This window comes from Equus caballus, chromosome 3, assembly GCF_041296265.1.
Source record: "Equus caballus isolate H_3958 breed thoroughbred chromosome 3, TB-T2T, whole genome shotgun sequence".
Taxonomy (NCBI): Eukaryota; Metazoa; Chordata; class Mammalia; order Perissodactyla; family Equidae; genus Equus; species Equus caballus.
Genome location: NC_091686.1, coordinates 71,559,400 through 71,584,856, shown reverse-complemented (window position 1 = coordinate 71,584,856; position 25,457 = coordinate 71,559,400). Strand labels below are relative to the sequence as shown.

At 36.5% G+C, this 25,457-nt stretch overlaps 1 protein-coding gene across 1 annotated transcript in view; it reads right to left on the bottom strand.

The window, feature by feature from the left end:
• Nucleotides 1–25,457, bottom strand: part of LOC100068026 (UDP-glucuronosyltransferase 2C1) — a 42,390-nt gene that overhangs the window by 7,209 nt on the left and 9,724 nt on the right. The window contains exons 2-4 of the mRNA XM_001497927.5: nt 12,279–12,427; nt 8,011–8,142; nt 983–1,070 (exon numbers count right to left, since the gene is read on the bottom strand). Coding sequence (XP_001497977.3) covers nt 983–1,070; nt 8,011–8,142; nt 12,279–12,427 — 369 coding nt within the window. The remainder of the gene's footprint in view (nt 1–982; nt 1,071–8,010; nt 8,143–12,278; nt 12,428–25,457) is intronic.

Sequence of the window (25,457 nt, the reverse complement as noted above, 5' to 3'; positions counted from 1 at the left end):
GAGGATGTTGGACTAACAGGCTAGAAAACAATACTAGGACAAGTTCATGAAGTACTCTGTTTAAGAAAATGGGATTTTGCACTTGATTTTATAATATGGAGTCATCTATAATACTAAAAATGATAAATAGAATTACCAGGTTTTTATTTTCAAATAGCTATAGTGGGGAAGAGAGAAGAGAGGCAGTTGAAAACCAATACAGAGACTCAGGAGATACTGCAATATTCTATGCCAAATTTAATGAGAGCCTGATCTAAAGGTATGTTGACTCTGATTCTGAGAAGAAGGAGATTGTATAGTAAACTGGAGAATTATAAGTTCCATATTAATGTTACATCTGGACATAGATTCTCTCCTCGACCAAACTCTAGTCTGGCTCCTCTGAACTTTATTCTCAACTAGGCCCTGATATTTTCGCTTCTGTGTGTTGTCTCTGCATTGTCTAATTTTAGCAAGAATCCTGCTAAGTCAGTTTAGCTAGACTCTCCCAGACTCAATATCTGATCACCCTCTATATCTGATCAGTTTCCTAATCTGTCAGCATCTCCCAGGTGATGTCTCATCACCCTGACCTACCTTCAGCGAGCATCTGGTTAGGTCAGTTTATCCAGAGTCCTCCATGCCCCTGAGGTTTCCTCAGATTAATTTTCCATCTAGTGCCCACCCTCCTTCCCCCTGTTCCCTCTGCTGCTCTGCTCCTTGGCTATAAAATCTCTACTTTTCCTTTTTGCATTCAGAGTTGAGGCCAATCTCTCTGCCTCACTGCAAAAGTCCATGACGGCCTTCAATAGTGTGCCTTGCAGTCTTTAACAAGAGTCATGAATACTTTTTCCTTTAAGAAACTTCAGAAAAAATGTGAAGAAGACTGGAAGTGGTTTTTTTGCTTGTTTTGAATACAAATTTGTTGGATATATTTGTTATTGAATAATCATTCAGATTATCCCTCATTCAGCTCTTTTGTTTTGCTTCTCTTTGGTCTTACCGAGAAGATCATTCTGTGGAATCCAGTCATATAGCCGTGTATTGGGTCCTAATGTATCTGGTTTCTTTCCTCTGTATCTCCACAGAACCTGTTAAGATAAATGCCTTTATTAAAAGATTTTCAGAATCACAGAATTCAGTTACTTAGAATTAATCTACTTCAATGCCTCCATATAACAGATGAGCAAACTGAGGCCCTAAGTGATTAAGTAATGGGTGTTTTTAAATCGTTCAAACTGCAACTATGCTTCACTTGCTTGCTATATTCCTGATAGATAGGCTGTCATCAACAGGACAACTCTCATTTGGTAGATAAAGGAAAAAAAAATCTGTATCTGAAATAATTACAAATTGGTGTTACTAGGCCTTTCTGGTAAATGGCAGTTTTAAGTGGAGTTATCAGAAGCAAGGGGGAGGGATGTTACTTACAATTATTTTAAGAATTAGTGTTTTGAACTTTTGTTACTTATTTGGCAGTAATATAAAGGCAAACATTGTCTTATTTTTACTATTGTAAAATATACACAATGATATTTATCATTTTAATCTATTATGGTACAATTCGGTGGCGTCTAGTATATCAACAATGTGTGTAACCATCACCACCTTCTACACCTCAAGAAGTTTTCATCATCCCAAACATAAACACTGCACCCTTAAACAATAACTCCGTGTTCCCCCACTCTCCAGTCCCTGGTAGCCTCGATTTTTCTTTCTGTCTCTGAGAATTTGACTACTCTAGGTACCTCATGTAAGTGAGATCATATAGTATTTGTCTTGTTCTTGCTGGCTATTTCACTTAGTGTTATGTCCTTAAGCGTCATTCATGTTGTAGTGCATTAAAATTTCCTTCCTTTTGAAGATTTAGTAATATTCCATTGTGGGTACATACTACATTTTGTTTGTCCATTTATTTGGTTATTGTGAATCATGTTGCTATGACTATTGTGTAAAAACCCTATTCAAGTTCATGCTTTCAGTTCTCTTGGATATATAGCTAAGATTGGAGTTATTGGGTCATCAGGTAGTTCTATTTAACTTTTTGAGAAACTGCAACACTGTTTTCCCACAGTGGCTGCATCATTTTTTACTCCTACTAGCAATGCACAAGAGTCTTTTTGTCTCCACATCCTACTGATGCTGTTATTTTCCATTTTGGGATAATAACCATCCTAAGGCATGTGGAGTGGTCTCTCACTGTGCTTTTGATTTGCATTTATCTAATGATTAATGATGTTGAGTATCTTTTTAGGTACTTATTGGCCATTTGTATATTTTCTATGGACAAGTGTCTATTGAAGTCCATTCCCATTTTTGAATTGGCTTTTTGTTGAGTTATAGGAGTTCTTTACATATTGTGGATATTAATTCTTTATCAAATACATGATTTGCAAATACTTTTACCTCTATATAGACATTGCATTTTGCTATCCTGATAGTATCTTTTGATGCAGAAAAGTCCTTAATTTGATAAAGTCCAGTTTATCTATTTTTTCTTTTGTTGCCTGTACTTTTATGTCATTATCTATGAAATCATGGCCAAATCCAATGTGAGGAAGATTTACTCTAGCACTTTCATCTGAAAGTTTTATACTTTTATGTCTACAGTTTAGGTGTTTGGCTCATTTTGAGTTAATGTTTATATATAGTGTAAAGTGAGGGTCCAACTTCATTCTTGTGGATGTGGATATCAAGATTTTACCAGCACTATTTTGAAGATACTGTCCATTCTCCACTGAGTGACCTTAAACAATTGTTGAAAATCAAATGACCGTACATGTGAGGATTAATTTTTGACTCTGTCTTCTACTTCATTGGTTTACGTATCTATTCTTCTGCTAGTACTACATAATTTGTGGTAGTTTTATATTAAATTTCAAAGTTGGAAAATGTGAGTCCTCTAATTTTTTTCTTTTTCAAGATTCTTTTGTCTATTTGTGGATCTTGCAGTTCCATATGAGGTTGAGGATTAGATTTCCCATTTCTCCAAAAAAGACTCTTCAATTTTGATAGGCATTGCATTGAGTGTAGATTTCTTTGGATAGTGTTGACATCTTATCCATGTTAAATCTCCGTACCCCTGAACATAGGATGGCTTTTCATTTATTCAGATCTTATTTAATATCTTGCAGTAATAATGTTTTTTAGTTTTCAGCATATACACATTTCACCCTCTTGGTTAGACTTATTCTTAAATATTTAATTCATTTAGTTGCTTTTGTAAATGGAATTGTTTTCTTAATTTCATGTTCAGATTGTTCATTGATCATGTGTACAACCATAACTGATTTTTGTATGGATCTTGTATGCTGCAAATTTGTTGAATTTGGTTATTAGTTCTGGTACCTTTTTATGGATTCTTGGAGACTTTCTGTATATAGGATAATGATATCTGCAAATAGAAAATGTTTCACCTTTTCCTTTCCAATTTGGATGCCTTTTATTTCTTTTTCTTGTGTAAGATCCTAAGCTAGAACGTCTGGTACAATGCTAAATAGCACCGGTAAAAGCAGGTGTCCTTGTATTGCTCCTTACCTTAGGAGGAAAGTTTTCAGTTTCTACCATGGAGTAAGATGTTACCTGTGGGTTTTCCAAAAATGTGCTTCACCATATTCAGGAATTTTCCCTCTATTCCTGGTTTTCTGAGAGGTATTATGTTGAAAGAATGTTGGATTTTGTCAAATTCCTTTTTTGGGTGCAAGTGGAAATGATTGTGTGTTTTTTAATCCTTCATTCTATTAATGTAATGTATTACATAGATAGATTTCTTGTGTTGACCCACTCTTGAATTCCTGTGATAGACTCCATTTTATCATAGTGAATACTCCTTTCAATATTCTGTTGGATTTGATGTGTAATACTTTGTTGAGGATTTTTATAGCTGTATTTACAAGGAATCTTGGTCTGTAATTTTATTTTCTTGGGATGTCTTCATCTGGCTTCTGTATCAGGGTAAGTTGGGCCTCACAGAACCATTTAGGAAGTGATTCCTCCTCTGCAAATTTTTGGAAGAACTTGAAAATGATTAGTTTAATTCTTTAATTCTTCTTTAAATATTTGATTCAATTTACCAATGAAGCTATCTGATCCAGGACTTTTCCTCGTTCAGAGATTTTGGATTAGGAATTCAATCTCTTAATTTGTTATAGGTCTGTTGAAATACTCTATTTCTTCTTCAGTCAGTTTAAACAACTTGTATGTTTCAAGGAATTTATTTCTTCTAGATTGTCCAATTTTTCTGGAATGCACTTGTTCATAACATCCTTATAATCTTTTTTATCTCTGTAAAGTCAGTAGTGTTCTCCCTGTATTCATTTCTGATTTTAGTTATTTACTTTTTCTCATTTATTGTCTTTGCCACTCTAGCTAAAGTTCTGATAATTTTGTTGATCTTTTCAAAGAACTAACTTTTGGTTTCATTAATTTTCTCTGCTGTTATTCTATTCTCTGATTTATTTATCTTTGCTCTAATCTTCATTATTTCCTTCCTTCTGGTTGCTTTGGGTTTAGTTTGCCTTCTTTTTCTAATGCTTTATGATATAAATTAGTTTATTGATTTTAGGTCTTTCTTCTTTTGCAGTATAGGCCTTTACAGCTCTACATTTCCCTCTGAGAACTGCTTTCACTGTATCTCATAAGTTCAGTCTGTTCAGTTTTCACTCATTTTAAAGTATTTTTAAGTTATCCCTGTAATTTATCCTTTGACCATCTGGTTGTTAACTTCAATAGCATACAAAAACTCTACTCCTTTATAGCTCCATCCCGCCTTCCATTAACGATGTCACAAATTACATATTTATACACTGTGTTCCTAATAATACAGGTTAATAATTGTTTTTTATGCATTTTTCTTTTCAATCAGTGAGAAAGTGAAGATATGGAGTTACATCCAAAAATGCAATATTCCTAGCTTTTATAATTGCCTTTGTAGTTACTTTTACTGCAGATCTGTAGTTCTTATGGTTTTGTGTTACTATCTAGTAGTCTTTCATTTCAACATAAAAGACTACCTCTTGCCTTTCTTGAAGGGTAGTTCTAGTAGTAATGATCTCCCCCAACTTTTATTTACCTGGGGATGTTTTAATTTATACTTCGTTTTTGAGGAAATTTTTGCCTGACGTAAGATTCTCAGTTGAGAATTTTTTGTTTTAGAATTTTGAGAATATCATCCTACTGCCTTCTGACCTCCAAGGTTTCTGATGAGAAATGGAGGTCATTTCTGTGATTAGTTGCTTCTCTCTTGTTGTTTTCAAGACTCTACCATTCTCTCTGCTTTTTAACAGCTTGATTATAATGTGTCTGGTGTGCATCCCTAAGTTTATCCTATTTAATGTTTGTTGATTTTCTTGGATTTCTAGATTCATTTCTCCCATTAAATTTGGGACACTTGCAACCACTATTACTTAAAATGTTATTTTTGACCATTTCCCTCTTTCTAGGACTTCCATAGTGTGTGTGTTCTTCCACTTGGTTGTGTCTCAGAAGTCCCTTAGGCTTTGTTCACTTTTCTTCATTTATTTTTCTTTCTGTTCCTCTGACTCAACAATTTGTGTCATCTTGTCTTCAAGTTTGCCAGTTCTTTCTTCTGTCTGTTCATGTCTGCTTTTCAATCCAAGAGGAATTTTTCATCTCAATTATTATACTTCTCAGCACCAGATTTCTTTTGTTCATTTTGTAGTTTCTTTCTCTTTATTGATCTTTTCATTATGTTCCTATATTGTATTTTTTTTATATCAATATCTTCCTTTAGGTTTTTGATCATCTTTAAGGCAATTGTTTCAAAGATTTTGTCTAGTAATTCCAACATCTAAGCTTCCTCAGGGATACTTTCTCTCACATTATTTTGGCCCTTTGAGTGAGCCATGCTTTCATGTATCTTTGTATGCATTGCGATTTTTGTAGAGAACTGGACGTTGGATTCTTATAATGTATTAACTCTGGATTTGAGATTCTCCTCTTTCCTTGTGGCTTGATTTTTCTTTTTTTTTTTTTTTTCGGTTCTTGCAGGGTATCTCTTTGCCAGGAATCAGCCTGAGGTGAAAGCTTTACATCTTCTCAGATCTTTTCTTAACCTGTGTCTCTTGCTGGACATGCACATGGCTTTCTAAATTCTGCTCTCTGTGAGGATGTTTTAAAGTGGTCTCATTCTTTATTGTCTTTCTCCTAAATGGAGAAAAAAGGAAATATGGAAAAAAAAAAGAGACAGTGTTGCTCTTTTAAATTTCTTGAAGTATTTTTAGCTTGTGGGGGTTGAAAAACCTGTGACCAACTTCCAGGCCTCTACCTCAGTGACTAAAGGTAACAATCAACAATCAGAATACAGAAGCCCCATATTTGGAAGATATGATCCTTATTTCCAACCTTGGCTCCACAAATCATACCAGGAATACAGGCATTTTGCCTGGCTTGGGGCTGGGAGATGGAGGATTTGAAGCTGCTGCTCTTCTAAAGGCTGAAGTTGACCAACTTTAATTAATCACTATTTAACAGGCAAGCTTTCCCCTGGAAGTTGTGAGTGCTCTGATGGACTTCAGAGTTCCGGAATAGTGACATCAAACAGTTTCTGGCGGTATAATTGTTTTTAGATTAAGTGGCAGATCCTTGGTTCTTCCTACACCATCCTCATGTCACCTCTAACCACTGTATTTTAATGTAATAGAAAATTGAATATTTTTATGAAGATCCTTTCTAGATTAAATGTTTAAATGAGTATTACTTCAGCAAACAACTTTTGAAAGAAATTTGGATATAAATACAAGTATTGTTATGATCAGTTAGAACTTAAATGACATATATTCTGGTATTTTGCCTAAAACTAGAAAGGAACATTATCCCTGGCAGTATGAGAAAAACATTACTCAGTTATAATCTAGAATGATGTTAATACAAAAAATCTAAAAGGAGCATCATATTATGAACTGTACAAACCTTTTACTATATTACTAAAAGTTTTTCTTTTTAAAAAGATTGGCACCTGAGCTCACAACTGTTGCCAATCTTCTTTTCCTTTTTCTGGCTTTTCTCCCCAAATTACCTCAGTACATGACTGTATGTTTTTCAGTTGTGTGTCCTTCTAGTTGTGACATGTGTGACGCCACCTCAGCATGGCGTGACAAGTGGTGCCATGTCCATGCCCAGGATCCAAACCAGTGAAACCCTGGGCTGCCAAAATGGAGTGTGTGAACTTAACCACTTGGCAACCGGGCCTGCTCCTACTAAAGGTGTTAACTGTTTAAACAGAAGAATCACTATTTAGAAGTACTCCAAGAATCTAAGCTATCAGTACCAGACTCAATTAAGGCTTCGTGCAAAATCATTGATTATAAGGAAATATGGTCCCAAGGACCTTGTGAATTGAGGCTGTGTTTTTGAATATCTTTTCCTTTATTCTCTGTCATGCTAGTTGTACCCTCTATGTATGCCTCAGACTTAAAAAACAAACCAGAGATGTTGGCCCTGTGGCTGAGTGGTAAAGTTTGCATGCTCCACTTCAGTGGCCCAGAGTTCACTGGTTCAGATCATGGGTGCAGACCTACACACTGCTCGTCAAAGCATGCTGTAGTGGCATCCCACAGAGAAGAACAAGAATGACTTACAACTAGGATATACAATGATGTGCTGGGGTTTTAGGGAGGGGGAAAAAAACAACAAAGAGGATGATGTGCAACAGATGTTAGCTCAGGGTCAATCTTTGTAGGAAAAAAACAACAACAAAACTAGATTAGATTACATGGAAGCCTTAAAACCTAGCCATAAAGCTGACAGATTGTTTGAGGTCAGATTTAGTTGTAATTCACTAGTTAAAGAAAATACTGCAATGCTTTCCTGTTAGTAATGCCAGATTTAAAGCAAGAGAGCAGTCAAATGTTTTTAGCTATCTTCTTCTAACATTTAATATTTTTTCTTTAAGAACCAGTTAAATTGACACTAACAATACCAATAGCTTTTTCTACATTTGTAAAGTACACTTTTAAGGAGACATTCATGGATTTTAGATTAGCTGCCCCTCAAAAAATAAGATTATCTGACCTTCTGTGGAATCTGGGCAAGGGCTGATGCAATCATGTTAGACTTTTCTTCTGTGAGGTTTTGGATCATTGAACCCAGAGTAAATACCACAACTCCATCTTTTCCAGAGCTCTGGACAAACTCTTCTAACTCCTGTAAAGAAAACAAGAGTCTTTGTAATATGAAAGTCTAGAGTTATGAGAATACAATATTCGTACACTCTTCTCAATGTGTCTCAGTTACTAAACCAGTTCTACCTTTTCATACATTAGCCATTTTAAAGTATGAAATATGACCTGAAATCGCTGGTTATTAGGCAAATTAAAAATGGTTTAAACAGAAGTTTTCTATCAAGCATGTTCTAAAGATTTTTGAGGTGTGTCTTTGTGTTTACATATTATTGACTACTAGTTATCTTTTGCCAGGTGCTAAGCTCTTTATATGTAGCATTTAACTTCAATACACAGTGATCTTAAGGGATATGTATACATTTGCTGCTGAGATAGCTGTCTCAGAGAGATTAAGGACTTGGTTCAAGGTTACACAGCTGTGGATGGCAGAACTGAATTTCTAAGTTAAGCTTGTTGATTGTAAAGCCAATGACCATACTTAATACTCTATTCTGCTATCCAACTCTCTCCTCAATGGTCCAAATGAACACTTGACTTCTACTTTAAGATAAATAGCTCTGCTACTTCACTTCATATTTAACCTTGGGTACTTTGAAGTTATCGTTAACTTTTATGCTGAATCAGTCAGTAATATGACATGCTAATGGGATGTTTACATTGTTTTCCCGTTTTTTCAAATTTTTCTTTATTTTGGTTCCATTTGCACTTTTTATAAATTTCCACAAACACATATAGGAATGAGGTAGCCATATAACTTACTGATCAAATAAGTGATGTAGAAATACCTATGATGCACAATCAGGAGAGAACAGTAATATTATGGGAATGTATTGCTTTGCATTGAAAACAGAAATAGTATGTTTAATCATGCTGAAGTTAAAGGAAGTTTTTTCACCCTATATGTAAGTACTAACCAAAATAAGCCAACCAAATGAGACAAGAAAAAAATGTGTCAGATTTAAATGAGAAGACATAAACTTTGTACAGCTGTGAATGACAATATTGGGAAATGAAAATAACCAATATGCAAACCATTATAAATGACATTTGGTCAGATTTATAATCACTACAGAAAAATCAATAATATTTCCTCACAACAGCAGTAGCCAATGTGAATGTTTAAAATGAGTCATCATTCACTATAGCAATTAAAAAATATAAACCGCTTAAGAGTACAGACAAATGTACTTTTATTGAAAAAAGTTTCAAATTCTAGTAAATGACGTAAAACAAGACACTAATATATAAAGAGATGTATTGTGTGTATTAGTCAGTGTTCTCCAGAGAAACAGAACCAATACTATGTGTGTATATCTATCCATCTATATCAATCTATCTATCCATCTCTCTCTCCCCCCTCTATCTCTTTCTCTATCTATCTACCTATCTATCTATCGAGAGCGATTTATTTTATGGAATTGGCTCACGTGATTATGGAGCCTGATAAGTCCAAAATCTTCAGGGTAGGGCATCGGGTTGGAGATCCAAAGAAGAGCCAATGTTGCTCAAATCTGAAGGCCTTCTGCTGTCAGACACTGCATTAGGTTGGGAGAGGTCAGTCTTTTGCTCTATTAATGCCTTCATCTAATTGAATGAGGCTCCCTCAGATAATAGAAAGCAATTCGCTTTACTCAAAGTTCACTAATTAAATGTTAATCTCATCCAAAAATGCCCTTGCAGAAACATCCAGAAAATGTTAGAAACATATCTGGGTACCTCATAAAATTAATCTTCATATTGTGGTTATAGATGGATTGACTTAATACATAAAAATATCAAATTTTTTATATTTTCAATTATGGCATAATTTTCTTGATAAATTGGCAAATATTTTAAAATTATATAGAATATGTTTTTATAAATAATTAATGAACTTTGAAAGAGAAAAAGAAATACTGGAGACTTCTTAAAATCAGAGAATAATATACAATACATTTAGTGGTACTAACCTCCTAACAGACAAAGTGAACACAAAACCAAAATATTGAGACCAGAAAAAAACCATGAGTATCTAAAAGCCTGCTATATATAAAGTGATATCACAAGTCATTGAGACAACCATTGAGAAAAATTCACACTGAGTCGATTATATACTATTAGGCAACACTATAGAAATATATTCACTACTTAGACATAAAATGGAGGGGACTCTTTACCTCATATCATACATTAATATAAAATCTAAATGGGATAGATGAATCCATATTAAAATAAAATATTATAACTTTTAAAATAAAACATGAAACAGTAGCTTTCTAATATTAGAAATGAGAAAAATATTTTAAATGAGACATTGAAAAGTACAAACCATAAAGTACAAATGATGGATATGATTGCATCAAATTTAGTACTTTATTTTTAATATGTCACCTGTCAGACTTTCAGCAACACCCCTGTTCACAGAAGCCTTTGCCATCTGGCTCACAGTCTTCTGGTCCATCCCAAATTCTACATCTACCCAGGGTGACTTAACCAATACAAAATCATGTCTTCTTATTCCTCGACATCATTATTTTAAATCACTGCTTATGGAAAAGGCAAAACAATGCAGGGAGTAAAATAATTAGTTGTTTCCCAGGATTTAGGGGCAGGGAGCGATAAATAAGTGGAGCAGGGGATTTTTAAGGCAAAGAAACTATTCTGTATGATACTATCAGTGTGGATACATCTCATCTTACATTTCTTAAAACCTGCAGAAAGTACAACACAAACAGTTAAACTTAATGAAAACACTGGCCTTTGGTGATACTTATGTGTAAATGTTAGTCTATTGATTGTAACAAATGTGCCACACTGGTGTGGGATATTGATGGTGGGGGGAAGCTGTGAGTGGGAAGAAGACAGGGGATAGGTCAAACTCTTTGTACTTTCTGTTCAATTTTTCTGTGAATGTAAATGGATATAGAAAGAAGTCTATCACAAATAATACATAGGCTTGTCCCCTGAGATTAAGAACACTGAATTCAATAACTGCTTACTAGACACTGCATTGGTATGTCAAATTCAGCATGCCCAAATATAAACACATTATTTACCCTCACAACTGTTCCTTACCTTAATAAACGCCAATGTGCTCAACTAAAGTGTCCATAAAAAGAAACAATAGAGGAAAGACATACAAAGAAATGAAAGCCAAGGATTTGTTCTTGAACTTTCTCCCTTAATCTCCACCTCCAAGCAATAACCAAATCCTATTGATTTTCTTTGTAAATCTTTCTTAAATCTCTGCACTTCTACTCAAATCACTATCATATTGTAGTTTGGATCTCTATAATCTCTTTCAGGAAGCATTGCAACTGTATCTTAGCTTATTTCCCTTCTTCAAATCTTGCTCCATTCCAAAAAATTTAATAGCCAAGTTTTATGAAAGGGTAAGATGCATCATGTTACTGCTTAAAAATTTTACATTGATCCTTCACTGACCTTAAATTTGAAGTAAAGAATACTTAGTAGTGCTCATTATTTTTTATAACCTATCCCTCAATTAACTCTCTAGCCTAATTTATTTCCTTTGTTCAAACCAAACTGTTCATCATCACTGCACTTCTGCCAGATCTTTTAGATAGGTCTTCACATCTCAGTTTGATCTATTCTCAAATTATTATAATTCCTCACAATTCTCCAATTCTAAGATGAGATGATGTTAAATAACATGCAACTACAAAATCTCAGTGTCTTAAAACAATTTATTTCTTTCTCATGCCATACGTCCATTTAATGAGCTGCTGTTGGTACAGATATTCTTTAATCCAGAACTCAGATTGACAGAGTAGCCAATATTTGGAGCACAGCCTGTTGACATAACAAAGGAAAAGAAAATTCTAGAGTATCTGGACCTGACAATTAGTTGTTGGATCGGGAAGTGATCCGTGACACTTTGGCTCATAGTTATCACCTAGAGAGTACTCCATGGTTCCACTAAGCTCAGGGCTAGGAATTTCATTCCTATCAAGTATCTGGTATACTTGATGAACATAACTAATGGTTGCCATGTTAATGTTAAAAGTTCCCTCTGTCAGTATAATAGCCTAAGAGGATACTGTCCATTAATTCCTGTGTCTATGTTTTTAGTTTGACGTCAAATATTTTAAATAATAAACTAGAAATCATTCCAAAAGACAAATACTCAACGAAGCAAACATAAAGACATTTAATTACCTTCGGGAGGGGCTTTGCAGGCTTGCAGTGTAGTCCTCCAACAAATTCAAAGTGAGGTAAATAAGGGTAAGGAAATTCAAAATCCCAGGAAGTTCGAATCAACCACATTTCAGCTTTCCCCATAGTCTCACATATTGTGGTAGGTTTTCCTGAATAAAAAGGAAGGGTAATAGAGGAAAAACAAACTAATGTGAAGTACAAAATGTTTTACCATCCAATTTTCTAAGAAAAATTCTTAAAGTACCAATTTTGGGCCTATGTAACACATGTGAATCCAATTGGCCTCCCCCACATCAAAAGTATACCATAGTGAGGTTATGAATAACCAAACTAGAATTTCAGTCCAGAACATGGAAAAAGCCTGGCGACAATACAGTCTCTCTGCTTGAGCTAAGCCTGAGCCCTAGTCCCTGAACAGAGTTGGCAGATGCTCCCAGCAGGAGCAGGGAACTCAGGCAGTGATCCTCAGCTCACAATAGCAGTGTCTCCTCCTCTTCTCCAATTCCAATTTATCTCACCCTTGGTGCTCCAAAAAACATTTGATGTGTTTGAAAAATGACTTTTGTAATTTATCTATCTTTCTCTGGTGCTTTCAAGTGTGCCACTATAACTAATTACATCTTACCAGGAATGGAAATCTCTTTTTTTTCTTTTTATTAAGATTATGATAGTTTACAACCTTGTGAAATTTCAGTTGTACATTATTGTTAGTCATGTTGTAGGTACACCACTTCACCCTTTGTGCCTTCCCCCAGCCCCCCCTTTCCCCTGGTAACCACCAATCAGTTATCCTTGTCTATATGTTAACTTCCACTTATGAGTGGAGTCATACAGAGTTTGTCTTTCTCTATCAGGCTTATTTCACTTAACATAATACCCTCAAGGTCCATCCATGTTGTTGTGAATGGGACGCTTTTGTCCTTTTTTATGGCTGAGTAGTATTCCATTGTGTATATATACACCATATCTTCTTTATCCAATCATCAGTTGCTGGGCACTTAGGTTGCTTCCACTATAAAGAATTAACACAGATCAACAACAAAAAATCAAACAACCGGATCAAAAAATGGGCAGGGGACATGAACAGACATTTCTCCAAGGAAGATGTACAGATGGCCAATAGACACATGAAAAGGTGCTCATCATCACTAATCATCAGGGAAATGCAAATCAAAACTACACTAAGATATCACCTTTCACCTGTTAGAATGGCAAAAATATCCAAAACAAAAAGTTACAAATGTTGGAGAGGTTGTGGAGGAAAAGGAACCCTCATACACTGTTGGTGGGAATGCAAACTGGTGCAGCCACTATGGAAAACAGTATGGAGATTTCTCAAAAAATTCAAAATAGAAATACCGTATGACCCAGCCATCCCACTACTGGGTATCTCTCCTAAGAACTTGAAATCAGCAAGTCCAAAAGTCCTATGCACCCCTATGTTCATCGCAGGAATGGAAATCTTTTGACAAACTTTTCAAAAGTGATTGTCTTTTTGCTATACAAAATTAAAGTTCCTGTTTCAAAAATTTTGTCTTCTTTGGTAAAGATATAGCACTGCATAATAATCTGGAGGCAAAATATTTGCTCTTCTGACATATTCAGTTGGCAAACAGTACAAAAGGGCACCCTTCAACTGAAGTGGTAACCATTAAACATTAACTGAATAAGAACTCAAATTAGTGACTCTGAATTAAATCATTTTTCCTTAGTTTAGAGTTAGAGCTTCATTTCTAAATTCTATTCGGTTATTGTGGAATAAGGAAGGTTATTTAGAGATTTGGTGTCCTTCTGAAATATGCATTTAGTATTACTGATATGAGGAAATCATAATAACTATATGGTTTCCCAACATATGGCCTTTTGAATATTCTCTTTGATGTTCTAAGTGAACTAAGGTTGGATCAGAAAATATAAGGGATTTTGAAGTTACCAAAACAATCCATCTGTATAAGAGATCACGAGCAAATATCCATAATTTATGGGTTTGATCATGGTAATGACAATGATATTTAAAATCCGGTTTTATATTCTGTATTTATCCCATTTTGGTAGCTCATCGGTGTCAGCCATGGGTATAATCTTATTCTCTTTATGTGATGTTTCACTCCCTCATTATTTATATGATAGTTTTCTTTGAGATATAATTGATATATCATACAAGCCTTTCTTTTAAACACAATTGAGTAGTTTTTAGTATATTGGTAAAGTTATACAAGCATCACCACTATTTAATTTTAGAATATGTTCATTTCCCCAGAAAAAATCCCATGTCCTTTGGCAGTCAGGCTCTATTTCTCCCTCTTCACATCCCCTGACAACCATTAATCTACACTCTGTTTCTATTGGCTTCTTCCAGAATAATCTTATATCATTTCATATAAATGAAATTATCCACTATGTGTCCTCATGTGCTACCTTCTTTAACTTAGTATAATGTTTTCAAGGTATGTCCACGTTGTAGTATCTATCAGTACTTCCCTACATTTTATTGCTGCATAATATTTCTTTGTATGGATATACTTCATTTTGTTTACCTATTTATCAGTTGTGAACGTTTGGGCTGTTTCTATTTTTGGCTACTTTGAATAATGCTTCTATGAGCATTCATGCACATATTTCTGTGAACATATAAATTTTCATTTATCTCGTATGTATACCTCAGAGTAGAACTGCAGAGTCATATGGTTGATTGACTCTCTTTCATATCAAGATGATAGCATTTCCTATTAAATATCTACTCCTGAGGGGCTGGCCTCGTGGCCGAGCAGTTAAGTTCACGTGCTCCACAGCAGGCGGCTCAGTGTTTCATTGGTTCAAATCCTGGGCGCGGACATGGCAATGCTCATCAAACCACGATGAGGCAGCGTCCCACATGCCACAACTAGAAGGACCCACAACGAAGAATATACAACTATGTACCAGGGGGCTTTGGGGAGAAAAAGGAAAAAATAAAATCTTAAAAAAAAAAAAAATCTACTCCTGAGATGATGTCTAATGCACTTAATGTATCTTAGTGAAATGAGGACAATATAGGACAAGAGGAGTAAAAAGTAATGGATTTGGATGAAAAGATTATGAGAAAATCTTCCAAATTTGGAAATCAAAAGAAATTATGTTATGCCCTTTTGATTCCATGCCGCGGCATTTTGATGAAGGAAAGAAGGATTATTAAATTTTAGAAGATTGTCTCTATGTTTTACTTGGTAATTTGTTATTGATTTACTATGAACTTTTGAGTCCAGCTACAGTAACATAGTGTTAACTTGTATATTTTTGTCTGGTAGAAAAGAACATCCCCTAAAAATTATGATTTTATTGTCCCAAAGTACATTAACCAGAGTTGTGTCTAACCTAGTAGAATTATCCTAACGTTCCTTTTTTCCCCAAAAATGTTTGTAAATAGTTCTTCAAAATATTTTTTGAACTTGATTTGTATCTTACTGATTTCTTCCTCAATGATTTGAATTTATCTACATTATAATTCACTTAATAACTCTTTATGAGTTATAGTTTTAAAAATTAGAAAAATATACTTAGAATACATTTTAAAGTGAGGATCCTAAATTCTGAATAACCAAATGACAATCTATAGCTAACAGCATTTTTTTAATTTATGAGAGTCAAAGAAACATTTTCCTTCTATTTATCATCTTCATTATTCTTTCTCAGATTATTAACATGTTCCCAAAAAAGAATATTCTAGAATGCCAAGAGGTGGGAGAGAATACAGAGTCATATCTTATCACTAATGTTTCCCTATGTAAGAAGCTCCAAAAGTGAGTACCAAACCGTTGGAATCAGAGGTAAATAAACAATTTTGATCCAGCATTTGATCAGTCACTGCCTAATCCATGACTCAGAAAATGTCTCCAAGATGAGATTCTAAGTTATCTTTTCTCGGTTTTGCCTTTTGCTGCTTGATTCTGACCATGGATAAGTGATGGGTGCAGCAGTCTCTGCCTACATTTCTTTTAGGGTCAAGTCTTGAAGAAATAAGCACCTGCTTCTATCACAGAATGCCTAGAAAAAGCCTCAATGCAATGTGTCAGTCTTGATGAGGTCATATGTCTCCCTGAACATACGGCATGTTCCTTGGCAGCATACTTTATTGAAAACATTCATTTTTTTGTGTGAGTTGTGAGGAATGATTTCTTGGAGAAAAGTTAGACTAGATGCCAGAAAAAACAAAGAGTTGTTGCTTTATAAAATAAGAGACCACAACTCTAAAGGAAAAAATTAATATTTTAAGAAATAAACTTAAACTTAATGATAAGGTATTATAAACACTTCTGTTAAAATTAGTAACAAGGAGAAGATGGCAGCATAGACAGACTCTGAACTCACCTCCTCACACAAACACAATCAGGTTACAACTATTTTTGGAAAAATTACCCTGGAGAGAAAACTGAAAACGGGATGAAAAGAACTGCTACAACAACAGACAGTACTGACTGAGGCAGAAGAGCCAGAAATTCCTTCTGAAGAGAAGAAAAGCCACATTTGTGAGCCATGAAGTTCCACAGCCAGACAGGTGAGAGCCACACTAAGGTACGCAGCCCTTTATGGAGGAGTGGGGACCTGAGCAGGGGCCCATTACCAATATAAGCACCCTTCAGACTCAGAACAACTGAGATGAGTGTCCTACTATTTTGCTTCGCTGGCTATTAGCTTCAGTAGGGAATACCCCGAGAAAAGCTATCACATGAAAGCCAAAAATACCCAATTCTTATAGGGTCCATGCACAAATTCACCCATCTCAAAGAGCAGCTAAAAATCACAAGAAAGAAAGCTGCACAGTCCTTTGGTGAAAAGAGACTCACCTGGTAGGCTCTGAGTGCATCATGGTGAGAGGTGAGGCCTCTCTAGAGACTGAGACTTTGGTAGTAGACATTGTTATGACCTAGTACAGGCATGCTGACCCAAATGCTGGCAGATGTCATTGAAGTTCTTTCTCTGACTTGTTAGTCCAGGGGCCTGCCACACCCACTAGAGCACAGATTTAATCCAATTCAGCCAGGCCAGGAAGCCTGACCTAGGGACTGGCACCACCCAACAGCCAGCCTTCAGGCTAATTGAAGGCCTGCATAGACTGGGAGACTTAATCCTCTACAGGCAGGCCAGGGTGTCTGTCTCTGTGCTTGTGTGAGGACCATGTGAACTGTGGGGGGCATTCGTGGAGAGGTGGGGGCTTCTGCAGTCAGACAACTGGGTATGTTCCCAGAGGTTGGGAATTGTGCATGGACCAGGATTGTGTTGATGGTGTGTGTGGACCTGTGGGAGGTGGAGCTTATTCAGTAGCAGAAGACCTGTGCTTCACAAACAGCCACAAAGAGGATCAGCCCCACCTTCCAAAGCCTAGGAACAATTGGGTGCTCCTGTGCCTAGGACCATCCCCACTCAGCTGCAATCCTAAGACAGCTGTCAACAGCCTTGTAGGCCTGAGACCTACAGCAACTGTGAGCACATGAGCCTAGCAACCAGCTACACTGGGTACCTACCCAATCAAAAGTAAAATTGCAACAAGAATGTGCTATTAGAACTTGTAGCCAGTGGTGCTGGGGCTCCCCTAACGTGATTTATAAAAAGCCAGTCAGAGAGTGAAAGACTAAATTCCCTGGGTTCCTGGAGTAAAAGAACCCTCTCACAGCAGAAGAACAGCTGTAGCCTACACAGGAGTCACTCATGGATCATTTGGACTGGTGATGAAAGGGAAGCACACTGCTGGGTCTCAAAAGGAATCTCTTACATAAGCCCACTTCTTCAAGATCAAGAGACATAACTGACTCACCTAATACATAGATGTAAGCATAGAGAAAGAAGCATAATGAGGAGGCAAAAGAATGCATTCCAAGCAAAGGAACAGGACAAAACCCCAGAAAAAGAGTTAAATGAGACAGAAATAAGTAATCTACCTGACAAAGAGTTCAAACAGAAACTCATAAGGATGTTCACCAATATTGGAAGAAGACTGGACAAACACAATGAGAGCATCAACAAAGAATTGGAAAATATAAAAAAATAATCCATCAGAAATGAAGAATACAACACTAGAAATGAAAATTTACTAGAGGGAATCAATAGCAGATTAGATGATACAGAAGAATGGATCAGTGAACTGGACAAAAGACCAGAGGAAATCACCCAAGCTGAACAGATGAAAGAAAAAAAGAATTAAAAATAATGAGAAAAGTCTGAGGGAACTCTGGGACAATATCAAACACACTAACATTCATATTATAGATATCCCAGAAGGAGAAGAGAGAGACAAAGGGCAAAAGGTGCAAGAAAAAGGCAACAAGTGACATACAAAGGAAACCCCTAAGGCTGTCAGTGGACATCTCAGCTGAAATCCTACAGGGTAGAAGAGAGGGGCATGACATATTTGAAGTGCCAAAAGGAAAAACCTACAGCCAAGAATACTCTGTCCAGCAAGGTTATCATTCAGAATTGAAGGAGGAGATAAAGAGCTTCCCAGACAAGCAAAAATTAAAGGAGTTTATCACCAAGAAACAAGTTATACAAGAAATGCTGAAAGAACTTATTTACGTAGGAAAGCAATGACCACAAATAAGGATAAGAAAACTATCAAAAAAAAAAAAATCCAGGCAATAAAATCCCTGGTAAAGGCAAAAATATGGTAAAGGAAGAAAATCAACCGTGTATGAAGATACTATGAAGGTTAAAAGACAAAAGTACTAAAATTACCTATTTAAATGATAAGAGAATAATGGATAGACACATACAAAACAAGACATTAGATATTATTTCAAAAACATAAAATGTGGGAAGAGGAGAATGAAAGAGTAGAGCTTACAGAAAGAAATCAAAATAAAGAGACTATAAACTCAATGTAGAATATTATATAGGAACCTCGTGGTAATCACAAAGCAGAAATATATATAAATAAACAAATAAGTTAGATGAAAGAAATCAAGCATATTACTAGAGAAAGCCATCAAACCACAAGGGAAGAGAGCAAGAGAGGAAGAAAGTAATAGAAAAGAACTACTAAAACACCCAGAAAAAAGTAACAAAATGGCAATGAATACATATTTATCAATAGCTACTTTAAATGTCAATGGACTAACTTTCCAATCAAAAGGTGTAGGGTGGCTGACTGGATAAAAAACATGACCCATATGTCTGATGCATACAAGAGACACACTTCAAAAGTAAAGACACTCACAAACAGAAAGCTAAGGGATACAAAAAGATACTCCACGCAAATGACAAAGAAAATAAAGTTGGTGCAGCAATACTTATACCAGAAAAAAATAGACTTTTAAACAAAACTGTAACAAGAGACTAAGAAGGGCACTGCATCATGATAAAGGCAGCAATCAGATGAAAATATAACACTTGTAAATACCTATACACCCAACATAGGAGCACCTAAATATATAAAGCTATGATTAACAGACATAAAAGGAGAAATAGACACTGACACAATAATAGTAGGGGACTTCAACACTCCAATTACACCAACGGATAGATCATCCAAACAGAAGATCAATAAGGAGACATTGGCGTTAAACAACACATTGGACCAGATGGACTTAGCAGATATATATAGAATGTTCCATCCAAAAACCACAGAATACACATTCTTTTCAAATGCACATGGAATGTTCTCCAGGATTGATCACATATTAGGTCACAAACCAAGTCTCAATAAATGTATCAAGATTGAAATAATACTAAGCATCTTTTGGGACCACAATGGTGTAAAACTAGAAATTAACTATAGGAATAATGTCAGAAAAGCCAAAAAAATGTGAAAATTGAACAAAATGTTACTGAAGCATAAGTAGGTGAATGAAGAAATCGAAGGAGAAATCAAAAATTACCTGGAGACAAATGAAAATGAAAATATAACATGCCAAAATCTATGGGGTACAGTAAAAGTGGTTCTAAACGTGGTTCAGGCCTACCTCAACAAACAAGAAATATCCCAAATAAACAATCTAACCATGGACCTAAAGGAACTGTAAAAAGAAGAACAAAAAAAAAAGCCCAAAATCAGCAGAAAGAAGGAAATAATAAAAATCAGAGCAGAAATAAATTAAAACAAAACTAAAAAAGAAATAGAAATAATCAATGAAACCAAGAGCTGGTTCTACGAAAAGATAAACAAAATTGACAAACCTTTAGCTAAACTCAAGAAGAAAAAAAGGAGAGGGGCCAGCCAGGTGGTGCAGTGGTTAAGTATGCATGTTCTGCTTTGGCAGCCTGGGATTTGTCAGTTTGGACCCCAGGTGCAAACATGGCACCACTTTGGCAAGCCATGCTGTGGTCGGCGTCCCACATATAAAGTAGAGCAAGATGGGCACATATGTTAGCTCAGGGCTGGTCTTCTTCAGCAAAACGAGGAGGAGTGGCAGCAGATGTTAGCTCAGGGCTAATCTTCTTCAAAAAATGGAAAAGAAAAAAAACAGAGAAGGCTCAAAAAAATAAAATCAGAAACGAAAGAGGAGAAATTAAAGCAGACACCTCAGAAATACAAAAGATTATAAGAGAATACTATGAAAAGCAATACGCTAACCAATTGGATAATATACAAGAAGTGGATAAATTATTACAATCATACAACCTTCCAAAACTAGATCAAGAAGAAGTAGAGAATTTTAATAGACCAATCACCAGTAAGGAGATCAAAACAGCAATCATAAACCTCCGAAAAAATAAAAGTCCAGGACCAGACGGCTTCCCTGGTGAATTCTACCAAACATTCAAAGAATTAATGCCTGTCCTTCTCAAACTGTTCCAACAAATTGAAGAGGAAGAGAGGATTCTTTGCTCATTCTACAAAGCCAATATTATCCTGATACCAAAACCAGACAAGGACAACTCAAAAAAAGAAAATTATAGGCCAATATCACTGATGAACAACAATGTAAAAATCTTCAAGAAAATACTAGCAAATTGAATACAACAATACATTAAAAAGATCATACATCATGATCAAATAGGTTTTATACTATGGATGCAGGGATGATTCAACATCCACAAATCAATCAATGCGACACACCACATTAACAAAATGAAGAATAAAAATTACATGATCATCTCAATAGATTCAGAGAAAGCATTTGACAAGACACAGTACTCGTTTATGGTAAAAACTTTAAGTAAAATAGGTATAGAAGGAACATACCTCAATATAATGAATGCCATATATGACAAACCCACAGCTAATATCATTCTCAATGGAGAAAAACTGAAAATTATCCCTCTAAGAACAGGAACCAGACAAGAATGCTCATTTTCACCTTTCTTATTTAATATCGTACTGGAAGTCCTAGCTAGAGCAATCAGGCAAGAAAAAGAAACAAAAGGGGTCCAAAAGAGAAAAGAAGAAGTGAAACTGTCACTATTGGAACACAACATGACTTTATATATAGAAAACCCTAAAGAATCCACGAAAAAATTTAGAAATAATAAATGAATACAGTCAATTTGCAGGATACAAAATCAACATACAAAAATCAATTGCATTTCTATACACTGACAACCAAGTCGCAGAAAGAGAAATTAAGAATACAATCCCATTTACAAGTGCCAACAAAATAAAATAAAATAAAATAAAATACCTAGGAATGAAAATAACCAAAGAAGTGAAAGATCTGTACACTGGAAACTATAAAATATTGTCTAAATAAATTGAAGAAATGGAAAGATATTCGGTGCTGTTGGATTAGAAGAAATAGCATAGTTAAAACGACCATGCTTCCTAAAGCAATTTATAGATTCAATGCAATCCTCATCAAAGTTTCAACAACGTTTTTCGCAGAAATAGAACAAGGAATCCTAAAATATGTATGGAACAACAAAAGACCATGAATAGCCAAAGCAATCCTGTGGAAAAAGAACAATCACTCTCCCTGATTTCAAAATATACCACAAAGCTATAGTAACCAAAACAGCATGGTACTGACACAAAAACAGACACACAAATCAATGGAACAGAATTGAAAGCCCAGAAATAAACGCCCACATCTATGGACAGCTAATATTCGACAAGTGAGCCAAGAGCATACAATGGAGAAAGGAGAGTCTCTTCAATATCTTCAATAAATGGTGTTGAGTAAACTGGGCATCCACATGTGAAAAAATGAAAGTAGACCATTATCTTACACCAGACACAAAAATCAACTCAAAATGGATCAAAGACTTGAATGTAAGACTGGAAGGCATAAAATTTCTAGTAAAAAACAGGCAGTATTCTCTTTGACATCAGTGTTTGCACCATATTTTCAACTACCATCTCTCACTGGGCAAGGGAAACAAAAGAAAAAATAAACAAATGGGAGTACATCAACTGAAAATTTTCTGCACAGCAAAGGAAACCATTAACAAAACGAAAAGACAACTTAACAATTGGGAGAAGATCTCGTCAAGATGGCGCTGTGAGCAGATGTTGAACTCGCCTCCTCACATGAACACAACCAGGTTACAAGACTTTTGGGAAGAATCACCCTGGATTAAAAACTGAAAACTGAATAAAAAGAACCCCCATGACAAGGGACAGTCCTGACGAAAGCAGAAGAGGCAGTAACTCTGGCAGGAGAGGAAAGAAACCACCTTTGGGACCAGCGGCGCTTCTCAGCTGGCCATGCGGGAGTCACCCTAATGTACACAGCCCTCCCTGGAGGAGTGAGGTCCGGAGTGGGGGCAATACTTCTATAACCATCCTTCGGACTCAGCCCAACTGAGAGGGGGGTCTTACTGTCTGGCTTTGCTGGCTATTAACTGCAGTGAGGACACCCCAGAAAAGCTATCAGCTGAAAGCCAAAAAGATCTGGGTCTTAAAGGGCCCACGCACAAACTCACTCATTGCAGCAACCGAAAATCACCAGAGAGAAGGCTGACTGTCCTTTGGTGAAACAAGACACACCTGGTGGGCTCTGGGGGCATCTTGGTGAGAGGAGGATCCTCTCCGGAGACTGAGACATTGGTGGGGGCCATTGCTTTGAGCTGGTCCAGGCGTGCTGATACAGACACCAGTGGGAGCCATTGAGGCATGTTCCTTGGGCTGTTAGCCCAGGGGTCTGCCACACCCACTAGAGCACAGATTTAATCCAGTTCAGCCAGGGCAAGCAACCTGCGCTAGGGACTGGCCCCACCTAACAGCAAGCCCTCAGTCTACTTTTCAGCTTGCATTGACTGAGTGCCTTGATCCTCTACAGGCAGGAAAGGGTGTCTGCCTCTGTGGGGCAGGGCTTGAGTGAGGACCAGGTGAACCATGGGGGGAATTGGGACAGAGATGGGGGCCTCTGCAGTGTGGCATTGGGGTATGCTCCAGGGGGTTGGGAAGTGTTCACGGACCAGGACTGTGTTGACAGTGTATGTGGTCCAGAGGGAGGTGAGGCTTATCAGTGGCAGAAGACTTGTGCTTCACAAATAACCATAAAAAGGATCAGCCCCACATTCCAAAGCCTGAAACAACTGAGTGCCTCCATGCCAAGGGCTAGCCCCACTCAGCTGGACTCCTAAGAGGACTGACAACAGCCTTGTTGGCCTCAGGCCTATCACAACTGTATGCCCCTGAGCCTAGCAACCAGCTGCACTGGGTACCAACCCAATTAAGAGGACAATTGCAATAAGAGTGTGCTAATAGACTTTGTAGCCAACAGTGCTGAGGCCCCTCCAAACCGGATTTACAAATAGCTAGCCAGGGAAGGAAAGATCAGACTCCCTGGGTACCTGCAGTGGGAGCAACCCTGCTACAGCAGAAGAACACAAGTAGCCCACAAAGGGGTAACTCCTGGTTCTTATGGTCTGGTGACAAGATGGAAGCACACTGCTGGGCCTCATAAAGCATCTCATACATGAGGCCACTTCTCCAAGATCAGGAGACATAGCCAACTCACCTAGTACAAAGAAAATAGCACAGAGAAAGAGGCATAATGAGGAGGCAAAGGAATACTTTCCAAGCAAGGGAACACTACAAAACACCAGAAAAAGAACTAAGTGAAACAGAAACTAGTAACCTCCTTGACAAAGAATTCAAACAAAATATAATGAGGATGCTCACAGATATGCAGAGAAGAATGGATGAACACAGTGAGTACATCAGCAAAGAACTGGAAGATATAAAAAAGAACCAATCAGAAATGAAGAATACAATACTCGAAATGAGAAATTCACTAGAGGGACTCAACAGCAGAGTAGAGGAAGCAGAAGAATGGATCAGCAAGCTAGACGAAAGATTAGAGGAAATCACCCAAGCAGAACAGAAAAGAGAAAAAAGAATTAGAACGAGAACAGTGTTGGGGAACTCTGGGACAATATCAATGTGCTAACATTTGGATTATAGGGGTCCCAGAAGGAGAAGAGAGAGACAAAGGGGCAGAAAGTTTATTTGTCAAAATAATAGAGGAAAATTTTCCTCACCTGAGGAAGGAAACAGACATCCAAGTTCAGGAAACACGGAGAGCTTCAAGCAAGAGAAACCCAAAGAGGCCCACACCAAGACATGTTATAATCAAAATGTCTAAAATTAAAGACAAAGAGAGAATCCTAAAAGCAGCAAGAGAAAGGCCACAAGTGACATATAAAGGGAAGCCCATCAGGCTGTCAGCAGACTTCTCAGCCAAGACACTACAGGCGAGAAGAGAATGGCACGACATATTTGAAGTGCTAAAAGGAAAAAGCCTACAACCAAGAATACTCTATCCATCAAGGCTGTCATTCAGAATGGAAGGAGAGATAAAGAGCTTCCCAGACAAGCAAAAATTAAAGGAGTTTATCACCAAGAAACCAGTTCTACAAGAAATGCTGAAGGGACTTATTTAAGCGGGAAAGCAATGACCACAAATAGAGACAAAAGAAAAAAAATTATCAAAAAAACCCAAAACAACAAGAAGAAAAAACAGGCAATAAAATCACTTATAAGGTAAAAGTATAGTAAAGGCAGCAGTTCAACTACCTGTGAAGATAATATGAAGGTTAAAAGACAAATGTACTAAAATTACCTATTTCAATGATAAGAGGGTAATGGATAAACACACACTAAACGAAAGACTATATATGATGTGAAAAACATATAATGTGGGAGGAGGGGAGTGAAAAAGTAGAGCTTTTAGAAAGAGGTCAAGCTAAAGAGTCTATCAACTCAGTATAGACTGTTATATGCATAGTATATTGAATAGGATCCTCATGGTAACCACAAACCAG